Consider the following 14969-nt stretch of genomic DNA (forward strand, 5'->3'; position numbering starts at 1 on the left):
ATGCTTATTTTTTTACTATTATTTATTTCTTTTTAAGATTACTTACTCAGTTTGAATGAGAGCGCTCGTCATTTAATAATGTCTTTCGTGTTTTATAGTCATTATTTGAGTGCCTAAAAACCAAAGGAAGCAGCCCCAGAGGCACGCAGAAAATCTGATAATCTTGACAAATTTTCGACTCGGCACCGAGAACTGATTTTCACTTGGCTCGATTCCCTTTTTGCATTTTCTATTACCCCAACTCACTCGACTTAAGTGCATAGTGTGTTGTTCTGTGCACTAAGTCCCTAGTAAGAAAACAAATTGTATTTTCCCAGTTGTTTGCAATCCCGCCCACTTCGCACCCAAAAATGGCCCACATTGCGTATACGCAACGTTGCACATTTCGGTGAGGAGTCTAGACCGAATGCAAGGATGCCTTACAATCCGCTCGTACTGACAAGTAACAAAACTGTATTGATTTGTTGCTAATAGTTGATCCTGCTTTCCATTCTTATTCTATTTCATTTATTCGATTTTTTCTGCGGATGGGTTTTGATTTGATTTTCCAAGTACACACTGGCACAGAGCTACTGACACACAAAAGCCACTCATCTGCGGAATGGCAGAGGAAAATGTATTTGCGGTTGGCGAACTGCAAGGGAAGCACAATTTGGGATGTTTATGCTGCTGCTGTTCGCTTATTTATCGAGAGAGCTTAGCTGTTGTCGGGGTTCTGTGTGCATTTTGATTTAATTTGGAATGCGCTACTCAAAATGCATTTCCGTTTTGGCATGCAATTTGCCAAATGTCAAATAGGTTTGGGCCAATCTCAGCTGCATGGCTGCCAACACAATGGAAGCGGCTGACATTTGACAGAGGATTTGGAATCCTGTTTCTGGCATCACCACCGACCCAGTCTGCCAGTGTGTGTGGATATGACATTAATTTGGTGTTGACTCTTAGAAAATGTGACCCTTTGAATCATGATTCAGTTCAACTCTGATTGATGTGACTTTTTAGCACGTCCCCTCATTACAAAACTAGGCAGTACAAGTCCTGCCTACAGTTTTTGGGCCCCGAAAAGTCAAAAGTCAAGCGCCCTTTGTTTTCCACTGGCATTCACCAGCAGCCAGATTGCTCTTCCACCGAAGGCCAGATGGACAGATGCACTTGCATAGATAACCCGCATAATCGGATAATTGGATTTTATTTGATCGCTTTGGGGTGAATAATGTTTTAGTTCACTTTAAGCTCACTTGTTTAGCTAAAATCGGATTTAATGTTTTTAATTGGCATTACAATTTGGGAATGTGTTTATTTCCAATCATATAAAATTAAAAAAAAAAAATTTAATTAATATACATTTATGAAAATTTTATTTCAATTAATTTGCTTAACGTGCATATAGATTACAGTGGAAATAAAATAAAATGTCGGTTTTTTTAAAACAGCCCAATCGTTTTATCATGTTTTCCACACAAAGTAAAGTTAAAGCAGTTAACTAAATGCAAAGTCACAGCCTCCGAAGAGCTAAAAGCCCAACATGTTAGCCAATTCGTAAGAGCACCTACTTCCATCATCACCAGCTCATAAAAACAGAATGTGCGTTAGCCAGTGTAGGCGTACAAAAAGGTGCACCACTCTGCCTATGCGTTTTGCGGACCACAGTGCGTATGCGTAATACGCAGACGAGTGGCGTGGGAAGTCCTTTGCCATCGTTTGGCTGCCGCTTGTGTAATTGGGCGTGTAATTGTGTTTGCCTTTTCACATTTAGCCGGGCCCAAAAAAGGTCACTTTTGATGTGTGTGTCCTGTGGCGATGCTGCACTGCATGAGTTGAGCGGGTTCACCCAATTAAAATGTCGCTCAAAACTTTTGGCCCAATGTCCCTGGCGGGAGCGAAAAACTGTTAATTGAGTTTCTGTCCGCCAACGCGAAATGAATTATGAGCAACTTATAATGAAGACGGCTCAACTTGAGCGCAGCAACTTTTGGCAACTCGACAATGGGCCAAAGTCCATAATGACGGGCTGTCCTTGGCGCGTTCAAGGCCACATCCTTCGACGCAGCGATTTAAGTGATTGACTTGGCCCAGCACGGCCCTTATTTATTTTTCAGCGTCTGTCCCACTCTCCAGATGTCGAGGCTCGATAAGCTCCGGCGTGGCATGCCACACACCTGTCAGGATGTGTCAGGATATGTTCCATGCGTGACAGTTCAAGGCGCGGCTTAGGGCGAAATATTGGCTCCTCTCATCGAAAATTCATGGCGGGCACCTTTTTTAATGGATGAAAAACAGTTTAATTCCCATGAGTTATTTATTTTCCTGTTAAAACCCCTCGACCAATATCCTGAATCAAGGATATTAACGGGTTACGAGCCTAAGAGTACACATTCCACTAACTGATTAGTGCGGGAAATACCTAAGTATGTAATTTAAAAAGATAGAGAGCCCGAAATTATGCCACTAAGATAGAATACGGCCTGTGTGACTACCAAGTTATTTTGTATTCGCTGACTCACGACGGCTGTTTTCTGTGAACGTGCAAACACTTGAAAGTTACCGCTCAAAGTTGTCACTACGAAATAGAAAAAATATATAAACACTTCTTATCGGCGGCTACGAAATGCAGAAACAACGAACATGAGCGAGCCATTAACATTATGACATTTGGGCATAAATAAATTCCGCAAGATAGCCAAAAGTAGGGTATTAAAAATACGTTATCTTTGAATTTATGTGTCTTGGAAATTAAGATGAATGTCGAATTAGTTGTATACAAATGATTCATGTGGTGCAAAATATCCCCGATTATAAGCCGACGGATAGTGATAGGGATGGGTATCTGTACGAAATCGGACTAACTTTAAGTAAATTTAATGAAATGTACTGACATTTTGGTTGGTTATTTTTTAAGCTAACAGAGTTCATAGTTGTTTACAAATTGATAGAACATGGAAAACTACCTGCGTTCTTTGACCTAACCATTTTACAATGGTCTTGAACTTTGCGACCCATCATTAAGATACCATCAAGGGTGAAAATGGTCGAGTGATTGCCTTCTGCCATCTCTATTTTGATAAAGGCGCCATGTCAATGGTGCTCTCGAGTGCGATAGGACCGTGATAAGAAAGCACAGATAAAAAAAAAAAAGAAAACCGTCTGCAGACCAATTGGCTTGGCCTGATAAGCGAGTTGGCTGATTGGCAGGGACCCCAAACAGCTGTGATTTAGTCATAGCCGAACATTCGCCGTGTCCACATAACCACGTCGCAATAGCTGCTCGTCGCGAAAACCAGAAATCCAAATAATCATTAATATTAAATGCCAAGAAACGGCCAAGTGAATTGTGCGCGAAATGTTAACCTATTTGCCGGTAGTGTGGCTCTTTTTTGCCCACCTGGTGCTCCGTGCTGCCACGGGCCAGATCATACCACTGCCCACCTTTTGTTTGGGCCTTAGTCCGCAGTGCACTTGTGCCGCCGAGGGGAATGTGGTGCGGTTCCATTGTCCGGATGAGTACGCCATGCTGCTGGAGGTTTCCGAGCCGGGCGCATCGTTGTACATGAGCTACTATGCCTCCAGCGAATTGCAGTGGCTGCCGCGCTTCAATATCAGTTCGCTGGTGAAGATCGAGTTCGATGCGTACATCTTCTGGCCGGAGAAGTTCGTGAGCGAGTTGCTCGAGACCTTGGGTGTGCAGACAGTGAAGACGATTATTTTCCGCGATCGAACTTTGGAAACGGTAGTCACACGCGACGTTCTGAACTCGGGCGACGGGTATATGGAAACTTCGCAGCCCGAAAACATTACCACCTGGCACTTTGGTTCAGTTCCGGGGCTGAAGAAGTTCAAGTTCTACAGCCACCAGCCGGAGCTGCAGGAGTCCATATTCCACGGTTTCGACACCCTGCGGGATCTGCAGCTCAGCGTGAACGTGACAACGTTGCCGGGGAATATGCTGTCCACGGTGAATGGAACTCTGAAAACGCTGACCATCGAGAGTCCGGGCATAGTGTCATTCGGGAATCCACTGCTCCGCGAACTGCAGCAACTGCGCAACTTGAGTCTCGCCCTCATACGTCCGTCTCATGAGCGCGACCAGCAATTGCAGTCGCACTTCTTCGGTTCCATGACTAATCTGGAGGAGGTGCGCCTGGCGTCCGCCACAAGTAGTGTGAATCGCACCATGTTCAAGGGCACCAACAAGTTGCAGCTGATCAAGATGAATGGCAACGACGATCTCATGGAGCTTCCGGGTGAAATTTTCCTGGACCAGGTCAATCTTAAGACCCTGGATCTATCCTGCAATGCGATCGTCACTCTGCACGAGGATGTCTTCAAAGGCCTGGGGAATCTAACGCTGCTGGATCTATCCAAAAATAGACTGACTAACTTGTCGAGGTGGGTGGAAAAGGGGGTTCCGTTTGTTGTTTTCGCCACCTGCTTGCTTGCGCTGATTAATAGATGGCCTACCTAGCGATAGGGTCCGGACTGGAGAACTTGCTTCTAACCAAAGTAATTAATCGAAGGCACTCTTCTCCGCCTTATCGCTGTGGTTGCGGCTGCTGCTATTTCCCTTATCAATAGCCCGGGGCACGAGTAATGGCTCATCGAGAGTTCCATGTCTCCCCCTGACAGACAAGTGGGGTTATCGGCTCCTATCGTTCAGATACTAATTGCAGTATTATTATTGTAAGCAGATTGGCGCCAAAAAGTATGCCAAACATTATTAATTGACTGATCCTTATCTGGGAGTAGTAATTTATGCCCAAATCAGACTGTTATTTCGTATTTGTTACGCCACAAATACTTTTATGAATCTCTAAGCATTTCATTATGAATCTTTATCTTTCTAAGAAGCCATTAAAAACGTAAGGCGTATTTTATTTTTTTATTTATAGTTCTTGTCTATGGCAATCTTATTGTCGTTTGATAAGATGTGGTCGAATAGAAATTAATTAGATATTTTTGTGGCTGATAGATTTTAATTATAGAAAAAGCCTTTAACTTTTCACCGATCTTAAAAAATGGCTTTGAACAATGTTCTTAATAATATTGAGATTTACAATCAAAACTTTTTATACTGATTTTCTTGAAACATGTCTGTCATGTTATCATGTTGATTTGTAGACTTTATTTGTAGTCTTCTTTTTTTCTTAGCAACACCATAGAAGTTTTTGTATAAATTTAATAGAAGGAAGGCGTTGTAAATTAAGCATTAATGAGTATTAGATGTTGCAAGCATAAACATTATGTTTAGCATAAAATTACTTAACTCCGCCTACTAATCCCTCATATATGTTTTTAGAGGCTATAAATATTATTTAGAAACCATTTTCATATTGTTAAATAAATATGTAAGTAACATGTACAAATTACAAATATTTTCGATAGCTTATCTAAAAGAATCAATGTTATTGTATAGCATTAGGATAATAGTTTCGGGATGGTATGTAGATAACGATAGCCCCACTTGGAACCCGGTACTTTCTGATTAATTTTAATCTAATCCCTCTGAGATCTCCTCCTCCTCCTGCAGCACCATTTTCGCACCATTGACCTCGTTGAACGTTTTGCGTCTGAACAAGAACTCGCTGACCGCGATGTCGCCGAGTGTGTTTCAGGATGTGGTCAGTCTCAACTACATCGAGATGGTGAATACCCAGTTCTACGGGGCCACGCTACTGATGAACTACGAGGCGGTGGTGTGCACCAATGACGAGGCCTGCCAGTACAAGTCGGCCGAGTGGCAGTGCGATCCACGATGCATCTGCTGGGTGCAGCGGAGTATCGGCAGTCTGATCGTGGATTGCCGAGGAACCAGCCTCGGGCAACTTCCGGATTTGCCCCGCACCACGCTGCTGAGCACGGTGCTCAAGGTGGGCAACAATAGCCTCACCAGTCTGCCAGCCGTGAGCGCACACAGGGGTTATGCCAATGTGAGTGGACTCTTTCTATCGGACAATAACCTGACCACCCTTGGAAGCGGTGACCAGCTGCCCGAGAATCTCACCCATCTGGATGTGCGAGGCAATCAGATTCAGTCACTCAGCGAGGAGTTCCTATTGTTCCTGCAGGAGCCGAACAACACAATGACACTATCGTTGTCGGGAAACCCCATCTCCTGTGGCTGTGAATCCTTGTCGCTTCTCTTCTTTGTGCGGACCAATCCGCAGCGGGTGCAGGACATCGCCGATATTGTGTGCACCAAGCAGAAAAAGGCTTTCCAGCAGATGGAGGCCTTCGAGCTGTGTCCATCGTATGTCCTGCTCATCAGCTGTGTGGTCGGTGGCCTGGTGATCGTCATCTGTCTGCTCACCGTGTTCTACCTGATGTTCCAGCAGGAGCTGAAGATCTGGATGTACAACAACAATCTGTGCCTGTGGTGGGTCTCCGAGGAGGAGCTGGACAAGGACAAGACCTACGACGCCTTCATCTCGTACTCGCACAAGGACGAGGAGCTGATCAGTAAGCTCTTGCCCAAGCTAGAGAGTGGTCCGCATCCCTTTCGGCTGTGTCTGCACGATCGGGACTGGCTGGTGGGCGACTGTATTCCGGAGCAGATCGTTCGCACCGTGGACGACTCGAAGCGGGTGATCATCGTGCTGTCGCAGCACTTCATCGATTCGGTGTGGGCCCGCATGGAGTTCCGGATCGCCTACCAGGCCACATTACAGGACAAACGCAAGCGGATCATCATCATCCTCTACCGGGAACTGGAGCACATGAACGGCATCGATAGCGAACTGCGGGCCTATCTCAAGCTGAACACCTACCTCAAGTGGGGTGATCCGCTCTTCTGGAGCAAGTTGTGCTACGCGATGCCGCACAATCGCAGGGTTCTGAAGGGTCAAAAGAAGCATGCGGGGCCGCTAATCTGAGGCTTGAATAAAATTTAAGATATTTTAGATGAATATACTCACTCTCTTGGGCCTTAAAAGCTAATCTGCCTGCCTTGCTTAAAGTTCTAAAGTTATTTTAACTATTTAAAAAGTATTGATACATACATCCTAAGTAATTTAACGTATCTTTAAGCAAATTTTTAAGACCTTATGATTTCGTTTCCAATTTATCGGAAATTATATATTTACAAAGTAATTTTACAAGTAATATTTACAATATGATAATAATGTCAATAAAAGTGAAAAATATAAAAACATATCAACATACAGCTTCTATGACTGTTTAACCTAATTAATGCATTCAAACAGGCTGTTTATCTTTGTGTTTCGACAAATTCGATATTAAAATCATCTTCATATTCAGATTGCAAGAGCTTTAATTTGAACAACTAATAAATTGTCACAATAATTAACTCAGTCGTTAGCATCAACATTTGCAACATTTAATGGAACACACAATCGCTCGATTGCCATTAATCAATTAGCTCAATTAAAATGATGATTATGTGTTAATTACAGCTTCGGATGAATTTATGACACCTATTATACGAATTATTTTCCGCTAAATCGATGATAAGAAAGAATAGTAATGTATATACAAGTTAGAAAATGCCAGATAATGAAATTAATATTATTTTCACGCGCCTTAGCTGCTTCTTAAAACAAGTTACAAAGAAACAATGTAAAGAATATCAAATTAATCACGTTTAAAAAGCTTTTCATTGCTGTAAATTTTTAATTCACCGAGGGACCCACAAAGTGGACAGTGTTTGAGCCCTCGTCCAAATATCCCAGCTGGCTTAGGCTTCTGGATGAGCTGGTCCTGGTTGGCGGTCCTTCCTTTTGTTTCCAACAATGTATTCTGCCTGGATTGTGTCATTTTTCGCATGAGATTTTAATTAAATTTTAAATTCCAAAACATTCGGGTGCTTTGTGTGCGCAGATAAAATGCCATTTGGTCTTAAATGAATTTTACCAGCTGATGTGTGCATAAATAAACATGAACTGCTGCTCTTCTGCATGAATAAAAATTAATTTTGTTTTATTTCACATTATTATTTGCCAAAGTCACCACATCATAACCATGGGCATTCGTGGGCAATAATATTTGCAATTTATACGGGCAGAGTTGCTTAAATATTTATTCAGGCACATGCTTTAAGCACCCTCATGGCCTCCTCTTCAAACTCTAATTATCCACTTCGGTAATTGCGCTGGCCTTCATTGCTCAGTTGAGTCGAGCACTGGAGCCCTTTCCCCAAATAGGCCGATTCGGGCCCAAAGTGGCGAGCCAAGCCAATTCCCAGCCAGATATAAGTGAAAATATATGTAATAACCAAGAGGGCAGAGAAAAACATTTGGCCAACTTGCGCTCCCTACACTGTCAGCCCTTTTTTTTTTTGCCGCACGATTGCGTGGCCTTTTGTCCACCCACCACCCACAAGCCAACATCAAAGTGGGTGAGTTGGGTGGTTCTGCGGAGCGTCTTTGAAGATTCATTGCCTGCCCGCTGGCCAACACTTTGTGGGCGAGTCGAACAAAAGAGTAAGGGTCATGGGGCAAGGGACACAGCTAGAACACTTATTTATAACGCTTGGTCTTTAAACTTAAAAACTGAAATATTTCCACTATACATTCGTATATAAGTTAGAACTTAAATTCCCCAAATTAAAAATGCAACATCAACTGCATTTTTTAAAACTCATTACTATTTAACAACTGCGCGCTGTGATAAATTACTTTTCTACAGCCAACTGAATGGCGGAAATTCAATCTTTTTGCAATTCAACATTGTGATTCGCTTTGAGTGCGGCATCCAGTTCAATTTTGATTGTAAAAATGCTCAGTTGAATTATATTTCGCTTTGCCTTTGTGCCCCTCAAAAAGTTTGTAAGTGATGACATTTGATTGCTGCCCCAACACTTTGCAGCTGCCATTGTATAATCATCTGGGCTCATTTTTCATAAACTTACACTCGAAGCCGAAGTCCGAGTCCTGGAATCTGGGTGTGAGTAGTTATCACAAACATCTGTTTGCCACTGCCTTTCATTTATCACGAGTTTTGCGAAGAAAACTATAATAAAACCGATGCTGCCCATTGCCAGGGCTTTTGGCTACGTGATTCAAAGGCCAACCGTTTGCCACATTCCTTTCGCAGTGGCTAGAAATTCAAGCTGGGATTCCCTGGCGTTGAACTACTTAGTAGCCATAAAGTAAGGATGTGTGGCTCACTAGGGGCTAGGGTGGTTGGATCGTACGGATGCCATCAATGGATTTCTGGCCTGGCGCCATCAGCTCCATCAGCACCACCAGCAGCAGCAATTCGAGTCGAAAGCGGATGCAAAATGCTAAATTGTTGCTGGCTCTGAGTCAGCTTTTGGTGGCTCCATTGACGATGTCTCCAGCCATTTGAGCACACAAATCATTGCAAATGCATACGGCGAATAAATGTATATTCCGTTTATATGCGGTATAGTATTTGCTGATACTTACTTGGCCACAGTCATACACGTACTATACATGGCTTTTATTACATTGGATTTTATTGCTTTTCATTGCCGGCTTTCTCGACACTTTCAATGTATGCAGATTATTAGGCTTACTTTTCAATGCCCCAATGCACTTTCAACAATGGGGTGAAGTTCGTTTGGCAATGATAAAGTGTCAGCAACTCGAGTTAATTAATTGATATTAAGCTAATAAATGTAATTAAAATATCCTGAGAGTTCCACGACGTACATTTCAAATCCTTGCATCCTTTGTGCTCCTTTAAATGCAATAAACTTCGTGCAACTTTCGGCACTTTGTGTGTGGTGTGTGTGTGTGTGTGTGTGTGGCTGCAACCTCGTTGCGGTTATGTCCTGCAATTAGTGGAAGTTTTATTGCACACTTTCGTGCCATGTGGCCCGGCCAGGAAATGCATTTCGATGTCCGACACAAAGAGGTCATTAACAAGTGCAGACTGCAGAGTGCAGAGTTGGTCGGGTGCGGTTTCCTTTTCTTCGGTTTCTCTGTGCTCCACGCGCCAACTGATGCACTCATTATATATTGACAGGAAATCACACCATAGCCATGCGATACAGATGGCCTGCCAAATAAGCAATGCGTATAAGTTTAAGATTGCATTTCAATGTGCTATGTGACCACAAATTAATCACTTTTCTACTAAGCAAGTTAAACTAGAAAGTTCGAATTTATTGGAATTTCCAAGAATGATTTGCCCCTTAAGTTAGAGATTAAATGGATTCAGATGGAAATGATTAATAAAAGAAATCTTCATTTAGTTTAAAATCCTGTAATAGCTGTAAGCAACGTCTCGGTCGCGTATACGTAATTTTTTCCTAAACGCTCCAAAGTGTTGATTTAATATTGCGCCTAATAGATTCCATGTTCCACTGTCCCCATGCTGGCAACTTGACAGCTTTGGTATTGGATTTCCCCCATCGCCTGGCAACCAGGCGCACTTATCTTTGATTGCGTGCAATTTACTCTGGGCCAATTGATCATATTTTTGGTTTCGGGCGCGTGGCTTAGCTGCTGACCTTGTCCAGTGGGCTGCGCGGCCAGAGGCGCGGTTGATAAACGACCACCTCGATGGAGGGAGTCCCAAAATGCAGGGGCGCAGGCCGAGTGAAAAACTACAGAAGGCGTTAAATCATGAATGCAAGCGACTGCTGATGGCTGCACTTCCTCCACATCTCCTCAACCGACGACTGCTGTCAGATGGGATAAATCCGCACATTTTTCAGACACTGAGTGGCCGGCTAAACCGCTGGTTCCACTTCGCCCAATGGCCGAAAATCAATCGCACTCGGCATTAATCAAAAACCCATTTATCAGCTAGTGAGCAGGCCGTTCTCCCGGAGGTTTATTAGCTGCCGGCTGGCCACGGTCGGTGATTAGTTGAACGTTAACCCCGGGCCGGGACACACTTCCATGCGGGACCCACAAAAACTGGAGGAATCGAGAAAAAAGTGCAGTCGAGACGGGCGAGCGAACGAAAGTGCAAATTGCAATGAATATTTCACGCGAAATGGGACTTGATGGGGATAAATTTCGCTGGCTTGTTGGACGAATTGGCGGGCCGGTCGAGAATCATTAATATCGCCAACAGCAGGTGACAACTGCCAGCTGCACTATCGTCAAATCCATTAGTGTTCCACTTTGTTGAAGCCATGTGAAGAAGGTGCCAGCACGCTCACCTACAAGCCACACAAGCCACAAACGCCATTCGACCGGCTATATCCACCCACTTTCAATTTATGTTCGGAACAGAACCTGAATCCGGTTATAGTTAAAGGGTATCCACGTAATACTTGCCATAAATAATAAACGCCCTGCATGTGAGGCACCCTTGAAGAAATGACTAAGTTGGGAGCTGCCAGTGAGCTTCAGCTGGAATTCAAAGCCAGTTCCGGGTCAAGTGGATCAGCAGCTAGTTGTGCATCGTCCTCGAGTGCAAATTGGATTACCCATCAAACGGCAAGAGAGGAACAAAAGGATGCTTACCCTCAGTGCGCGTAATCTTTTGGTATGTTGGCTTTGTTCAAAAACATATGAATTATGCAAGCACGTTTGTTTATAAACAAACAAGAGAGGTAGTTTGCCTCGACTATCAGATGCCTTGTACCAAGCCTAAGGTAGTCTAAGGAGATACAAATTTTTTCTATAAAGTTCCTAAAGTGTGCCAATAATGTCAACTTTTTATATGAATATAAATAATTTGAATACTCCTGGGACTATTGAAGGCATTATTACCAACTACTCCCAAAATTAACTTTTCTCGAATATGAGCAGAATAACTACAATGAATTGGAAACAACTTACATTTGCAATTTGATAGAAAATTTTAATGAACGTCAATGTTGCAATATATGGTGGATGTAGATATTTCTTTGGACTTTTGCTTACTTTAAAAGAAAATAGGAAATCGTACGGTTATGCCTTGATTCAGGCAGTGTGTTGACTAGTCGGCGTGAAGGTGCTGTTGGCGCTTGGCGCGCCCCTTTCCGAGCTTTTTGGACCTAAGCTTGGCCATGTGCGACATAACTAGGTAGCTGCCCGGCACGATCAGCAGCATTAGGTATATTTTCAGGAAGAGAACCATGTCAAAGGTGATGTTCCAAGGATTAGGCATTTCCACGGTAAACCGTTTCGTCTCTTCGATGTAAGGAATATTTCGCAATACGATAATGCCCTCGCACAGGATGCCCATTGGATAAAGCGGTATCCAGATGGTGTACCTCAGCCAGGTGAGCAGGCCCACCTCGCGGCCCAGCAATTGGGCCAAGTAGTAGGGATATCTGTGGGGGTAAAGTTCAGTAGATAAGACATTTATCCATATTCCGATAAAGTCGTCGCGCACTCACCGCACCAATTCGACCAGAGACCATATTATAAAAACGTAGAAAACAACGGGCTTCGCATACATGCGCGGTTCCATGTCGATCATCAGAAACAGGATGAAATTTCGTCCGGACACCTGGAAGAAGGGCACCACAGGACTGCCCTTGGTGTAACCGAACATGGGGTGCATCACCTCCAAATACTGCAGCAACTGGATAAACTTGAAGGCGTTGCCCACATTGGCGTAGGTTTTCCCTATGCTATCGACGCCATCGCGATAGTAGAGTACTCCCATTACAACCATAATATACAGGTAGCCCACGAACATGGCCAGGTTGTAAAAGATCATGTACACCTTCTTGGTTTTCTCTGTGAAATAAACAAAAGGCGGTTGTTATCACATGACGAATGCAAATGGTGTAAAATCTATCTAACCCTTAATGTAACCCAGCTCGCGCTTCTGGAGATCGGCGTACTCCTTCTCGTAGTCCTGGCGCACATCGCGCGGCTTCTCCTCCACCTCGACGTCGTCCTCGGTGCGCCAGCGATCGAAGTCGATCTTGAGCCAGTGGGGCTTCTGGGGTGTGGCCACCAGGCGGGGCCACCACTCCGGCTCCAGTTTGCGTATCTGAAGTTCGATCTTGTTGTCGCTGACCACGAAGGTGGCATTCTCGTCGTCTATCAGGGCGTAGAAGTGCAGCTCGAACTTGTAGGCATTCACTCCACGAGCTCCGTGGCCGTTGGCACTGAAATTCACCGAAACCGGCGAAAAGTCCGCGATGGCGCCCTAGAAATACATTTTCATTTAACATTATTGATTTTTCACTTGTGGTTGGCAAAATGGTACCTATGCAAATGCATGCCCACCTACCTTGGCATCTTTGAGGTCCACTTTCAGTAATAGGGTTTGCTTGGTCTGCGACCAGTAGACAAACGGACTGAGATTTGCCATTTGGTCTTATCAAACTAATATAAACATCTCCAAACCGAAAATAACCTTTGATTACGCTGCGAATGCGTTTTACAGCACTGGTTGTGTGACCACACAAGGTGTTTTGAATATCCCTCAAATCTGGTATATTTCAGATACCGAAAGCATATCTCCGCTAGCTGGTGGGGAACTTGGATGGGATGGTGTGGAACTTTGCTTTAGAATATGATTTCCTATTGGAACTTATGCCGTTAATTTTTTAATTTTTTTATTCCCAACGGAATTTTTTTTACTACATTAAAATTTGTTTTTTTAATGCTAAAAACAAAATTTTTTAACATTTAAATTGTTAGGAATTTAAATGCAATGAAATGATTTTTTAACTATTGCCTCATCAATCTAAAAATGTATATAAATCAAAAATTGGAGCTTACGAAATTATGCTTATAAAAATATTTTATTTTAATTTTGGTCAAATCTTTGAACAAACTATCCTTTAAAATTAGTTTCTAAGCTACAAAAAGAGATAGCTTTAATTTTTATAAAAATAGGTCCAAAATATTTTTGTGTATTTTTCTATCGTGAGAATTTCGGGTCATTTTGATTTATGGGCCGCCACCGCGAAAGTCGGAAGTTGTCAGACAACGGGGCAAAAACAAAGCCGAATAAGCGGGAAATCCTCGGAATCGTTGAGGACCTCGAATGGGTGTGTGTGCTCGTGGGAGTGTGTTTTTGGGGTATCAGGCGTATATATATTTATATATACATGTTCGGCCAGACATGGCCGCACTGCTGTTGTTCTTTGAGCTTCCTTCCTTTTTTGAGCGGGTGGCGTTGCTAAAACAAAAGGCGACAACTTGTCAGGCTTGTTTTGCCATTGGATTTTGTAACTGGAGCGAGCACAAATGAAATGGAGCATACGTGGGCTAGGACTAGGACTGCAGGAATCGCCATTGCTAATCCCGATGGGTATTACTATTTTCTACATCTCTTTCGCAGCCATCACAACCAGCACAATCCCATATCATTTTGCACACTGGCGTAGGCCAAGAATCGGGCGGCGGAAAAGAAAATGCTGCGATTTCTCAAGAACCGCTAGACACGGCGTCCGCCCAGGCACCGTTATCGTACCGCCCATCTATCTAAATGAATATGCTTAGCTGTATCTGTATCCGTATCTGTATCTTCGTGTCAAGGTAAGTCTACTCACTAAGCTCCCTTAAAGGTTTACCTTTCGGAACATCGTAAGTGTTGCAAAGTTCTCAGGCACCTCGGCTAAAACAGAAATAAAAACAAACACTTGTTTTTCTTATCCGTGAAATTGTATTGATTGGGCTTTTAAAGAGAGCCCTGCATTTGCATTATTGATGAATGCAATTTTGTGCCCAGCGAAAACGAACAACGACCCTTTGTGGCACTGACCCTAAAATATTCCAATCCGTTTAATTAGGCCGTTTAATCGGCCTGTATGGGAAGGTCAACCTTCTTAGTAAACAGATGTTTCACTTGGCCAGTCCATCGTGGCGTATACGTGATGCAAACTGACGCACTTAAGTGTCCCTAATCACCGTTAATGACTACGCTGTATATGCTCGCCCCAGCGACATATAGAACCTCCTATGTAACGCCCATATTTCATGATAAATAGGAATGCGCCTGCTGACATTTCCTTCCACCCCCCGAAAAAAACCCAAACTCAAGCCACAAATGCTTTCATATTTTGTTTGTTGTCCATTGGCACCCAAACAAAGCGCAGCAAATGGTTAAGGTCAAGTTGGGCGCGTGTCGAACTGGAGGAACAGGAG

General features: G+C 43.4%; 3 protein-coding genes across 3 annotated transcripts in view; 2 read left to right on the top strand and 1 right to left on the bottom strand.

Annotated features, from left to right (window-relative positions):
• LOC117150657 (serine-rich adhesin for platelets) overlaps window positions 1–14969 on the top strand; it is a 73757-nt gene that overhangs the window by 9072 nt on the left and 49716 nt on the right. Inside the window, exon 2 of the mRNA XM_033317648.1 lies at window positions 14164–14360. The gene's annotated coding sequence lies outside the window, so the exon portion shown is untranslated. The remainder of the gene's footprint in view (window positions 1–14163; window positions 14361–14969) is intronic.
• On the top strand, window positions 3243–7029 carry LOC117150688 (protein toll). The gene is made up of 2 exons (XM_033317703.1): window positions 3243–4386; window positions 5525–7029. Exons 1-2 carry the CDS (start codon window positions 3341–3343, stop codon window positions 6864–6866), a joined length of 2388 nt encoding a protein of 795 aa, XP_033173594.1. The 5' UTR covers window positions 3243–3340; the 3' UTR covers window positions 6867–7029.
• Window positions 11805–13265, bottom strand: LOC117150707 (very-long-chain (3R)-3-hydroxyacyl-CoA dehydratase 3). Its single transcript, XM_033317723.1, has 4 exons — window positions 13105–13265; window positions 12669–13020; window positions 12257–12602; window positions 11805–12190 (listed from the first exon to the last, which is right to left on the bottom strand). The coding sequence occupies exons 1-4, from the start codon at window positions 13183–13185 to the stop codon at window positions 11854–11856; spliced, it is 1116 nt and encodes a 371-aa protein (XP_033173614.1). The 5' UTR covers window positions 13186–13265; the 3' UTR covers window positions 11805–11853.

Source organism: Drosophila mauritiana, chromosome 2L, assembly GCF_004382145.1.
Source record: "Drosophila mauritiana strain mau12 chromosome 2L, ASM438214v1, whole genome shotgun sequence".
Classification (NCBI taxonomy): Eukaryota; Metazoa; Arthropoda; class Insecta; order Diptera; family Drosophilidae; genus Drosophila; species Drosophila mauritiana.

Excerpts from the sequence above, each read along its gene's own strand:
- LOC117150688 (XM_033317703.1), top strand. The coding sequence starts at position 3,341 with ATGTTAACCTATTTGCCGGTAGTGTGGCTCTTTTTTGCCCACCTGGTG. Across the intron at positions 4,387-5,524 it reads AGACTGACTAACTTGTCGAG|CACCATTTTCGCACCATTGA; the intron begins GTGGGTGGAAAA and ends CTCCTCCTGCAG.
- LOC117150707 (XM_033317723.1), bottom strand. The coding sequence starts at position 13,185 with ATGGCAAATCTCAGTCCGTTTGTCTACTGGTCGCAGACCAAGCAAACC. Across the intron at positions 12,603-12,668 it reads CGAGCTGGGTTACATTAAGG|AGAAAACCAAGAAGGTGTAC; the intron begins GTTAGATAGATT and ends TTTATTTCACAG. Across the intron at positions 12,191-12,256 it reads TCTCTGGTCGAATTGGTGCG|ATATCCCTACTACTTGGCCC; the intron begins GTGAGTGCGCGA and ends TTACCCCCACAG.